This window comes from Neomonachus schauinslandi, chromosome X (assembly GCF_002201575.2).
Source record: "Neomonachus schauinslandi chromosome X, ASM220157v2, whole genome shotgun sequence".
In the NCBI taxonomy this organism is placed as follows: Eukaryota; Metazoa; Chordata; class Mammalia; order Carnivora; family Phocidae; genus Neomonachus; species Neomonachus schauinslandi.
In genome coordinates, this window is record NC_058419.1 from 77,994,423 (window position 1) to 77,997,675 (window position 3,253).

The 3,253-nt window shown below is 34.0% G+C and overlaps 1 protein-coding gene across 1 annotated transcript; it reads right to left on the bottom strand.

The window, feature by feature from the left end:
* Nucleotides 1–789: 789 nt before the first annotated feature.
* Nucleotides 790–2,295, bottom strand: LOC110582589 (germ cell-less protein-like 1). Its single transcript, XM_021692629.1, has one exon. The coding sequence runs from the start codon at nucleotides 2,293–2,295 to the stop codon at nucleotides 790–792; it is 1,506 nt and encodes a 501-aa protein (XP_021548304.1).
* Nucleotides 2,296–3,253: the final 958 nt, after the last annotated feature.

The following is a 3,253-nucleotide window of genomic DNA, read 5'->3' on the forward strand; positions in this document are numbered from 1 at the left end:
ATATGTTATATGCTATACAATTGTTATTATATACTTATGTTAATATATTGTGTATATCTTAATATGATATATAATAATATATAATTATATAATATGTATATATAATTTATATGCATTACATATCCACTTTTTAATCTGTATTTTCACTCTTTAAGTGTGGAAAATACATATTTTCCCGATAAATAGTTAGCAATATGCATCCTCCAAACCACAGAGAAAATGGGACATGTGGCAGATAAATTGTAAAATATCAACAAATTATACCATATGTAAAGTTGTAAAATCTGACATTATTTGTCTGGCTATTTAAATCTGTACATTATTGAGTCCAAAGAAAATTCCTAATCATAGGTTTAACTTGATTGACTCTTTTGTAATATTGCTGCAATTAGAGTCACATTTGTGCAACAATTTTAGCAAGGAGGAATTTTTTTTATTCTCTCTCAATATTAGTTAAGGTAAAATTTATCTAACAAGTTAATTTATTTTTGGTTCCTATAGTCTCTTTTTGCCATTTGGAACTTGCCTATTGATGGTAAATGAAAAGTAAAAGATGTCAGCATCATTGACTATTTGGTTTCACAGATATATTTTCTTGGAATTAAACTTTTTCTTCATTGATATGCAGAAATAAAATGAAGATAAATAGTAGTCATTTATGATAGTTATATTTGAAAGATTATTTTCATTTCTGTTATTGGTCTTTATTGTGTTTAACAGTAGGACCACTAAATGAAATGAGACATCAAAAGTTTTCAAAATGCTAATATATACTAATTGACAAGATTGTCAATTTCCTGGATTTTCTAATGATATAAACAAGAAGTTACAGAATATATACAAAGGGAAGCTCAGAACGGTGCTATCCAACTTCATGACCACTTGCTCCTCATCCTTTTCAAAAGTAAGTATTTTATAACCAGTTGTTTTGCTGAAACTTAGTTTTCCACCAGAATCAAAATATACCAAAGTTAATCTGAATGCAATATTTCTTAGAGGTTGTAGAGAAATGGAACTGTCACATGGCTGACTGAAAGTATTTTGCTTGAAAATTATATAATGGCTGGTGAAGATGACATGTAAGGGAAAGCCAAAGTTGTAACCTGACCACTTCCAGGAGTATTTTCCATCTTTGACAATCCTCTTACCGCATCTCATGCTATGTTCTTCAAGTTCTGTTTCATTGATGTTTTGAGGCCCAATTTCCCTATATTGTTGTGCTCTAAGCAGGGTAAACCATTGATGTTTATAAACAGATGATAACCACTTTGAAGGTATCAGAGTGTCTTGTTCAATAACTCTTGTGGAGGCCAGGTCAGAGATGATATGCTGAAATCTTAAGTTTTTAAACACTGGTTGGAAAGGTATGCCTTGTTTGGTTTCAAGAAAGGAAATGTTACCAACACATTCCTTGTGCCTAGAAAACCAGTCGTTTGCATTAACTAAAAGCTGTTTCATTGAGCCTTTCCAAGCTGGATTAAGGCGAAGGAACATCCACTCTTTAAGTGTGGTATATACATCTATTTCCTTCTGCATTACTAATAAATTAGAAGAAGAAATGAGAAGATTCATGAGATCTATACTGAGTTCTTTGTAAAGTTCAACACTTGGATGTGTCATCAAATTGTGGAGAAGCCATTCAAAGCACCCTGTCTTTACAGAATCTAACCCGTAGGTCTCTGCTGCTGCATAATAGCCACATACAGTTTTTGCATTAATTGTTCTCTTCATGGTTTCATCACACTGCTGAATTAATTCTTCTACTTGAAACAGGCATGCTGTTGCCAAAATTCGTGGAATTTGAAGGGGATCCATTAAGATGTATTTATCCCTATACAATGAGCCTAGTACAAAGTGCAGGGAATCTACATCTATATTCTGGTCATTAATCTCCAGGTCAATAATATCTTTATGCGATTCTTCCCAAGAACCTCTAAACATAGTAGCAAAGTAGCTTGACTGACATAAAAACATTTTGTGTAAACACCATACTTTCTCAAGGGCACGAACTTTAACATCACTTGTTTCCCCACGCAAAAATAAAGTTTGGTAAGCATACTCAGATGCAATCTTAACTTTTTTACACTGGCTTGTGCTGACTACATGCTGTAGATCCTCTTCCTGGTCTAAAGACCTTTGGCTGATCTCAGATTCCGGGCTCAAGCTGAGCCCATTGCTCTGCTTGCGTTTATGGCTGCCAGATATATAACTGGGGCCCGCCTGGGCTGCTGGCGGCTGCGAATTAACTGTGCCTGATTCCCTGCGTTGCAGTATCCGACTGCTCAGGGGCCCCATAAATGAAAGATCTCAGAGCCCCTAAATGAGACGGTTGCAAAAACTTCACTGCCATGGCATTGCTGTGGCCTGCCACCTCTGCCTAGGCCCTAGTCAAACACGGTCCCCAACGTCATAGAGGAGGCTCTGCATTCTTTATTGTCCACCTCGCCCCTCCCTCCCTGTGGTCCCGCCCCGTTTCCAGTCTTCCACTGAGTTTGGCCCCTTGCCAAGGCCCAACCCTCTAGGTTTTTCTTGAGAATGTTATTCTATAAGAGAAATGACATAGTCAAAGGTTTTTTAATCAGAGTGTTAAAGATTGTACACATTCAAGCTCCCACTGCTAGTGTATGAGAACATTTTTTCTCAACTGTCAGTATTGAATATAATCATTTCCCTACAATTTTTAGCAATTTAAAAAGATGAACAGTGGTATCTCGTTATTTGCCTTTGATTCTTAGGGAAGGCAAACACATACATTTGTGTATGTGTGTGTATGCATTTTTATACACACATATATATACACTATATACACTATATATGTGTGTATATATATACACATAGACAATTTTGAAAATCTATATATATGCATATATATACACATATATACACTATATACACTATATATGTGTGTATATATATATAGACAATTTTGAAATCTCTGTCCTTCATATATACCTAAAGAGGGAGCGAGATTTCAAAACTCTCTATGTATGTATATATATATACATACATATACACACACACATATGTAGTGTTTAGAGTGCATATATATGTGTGTATATATTATTTCTGTATATGTTTATATTATTTTCTCGTTATTAATTGCTAAAATCTCCTTATAATGTAAGACTAGTCATTGTCTGTTATATATACATTTTTTATCTATCTATATCTTTCTCTTACTAGTTTTTATTTACCATTTAAAATGTTTATGGGACTCATTATTATAAGGATGTTTTAATTCTTATTTTTAAGT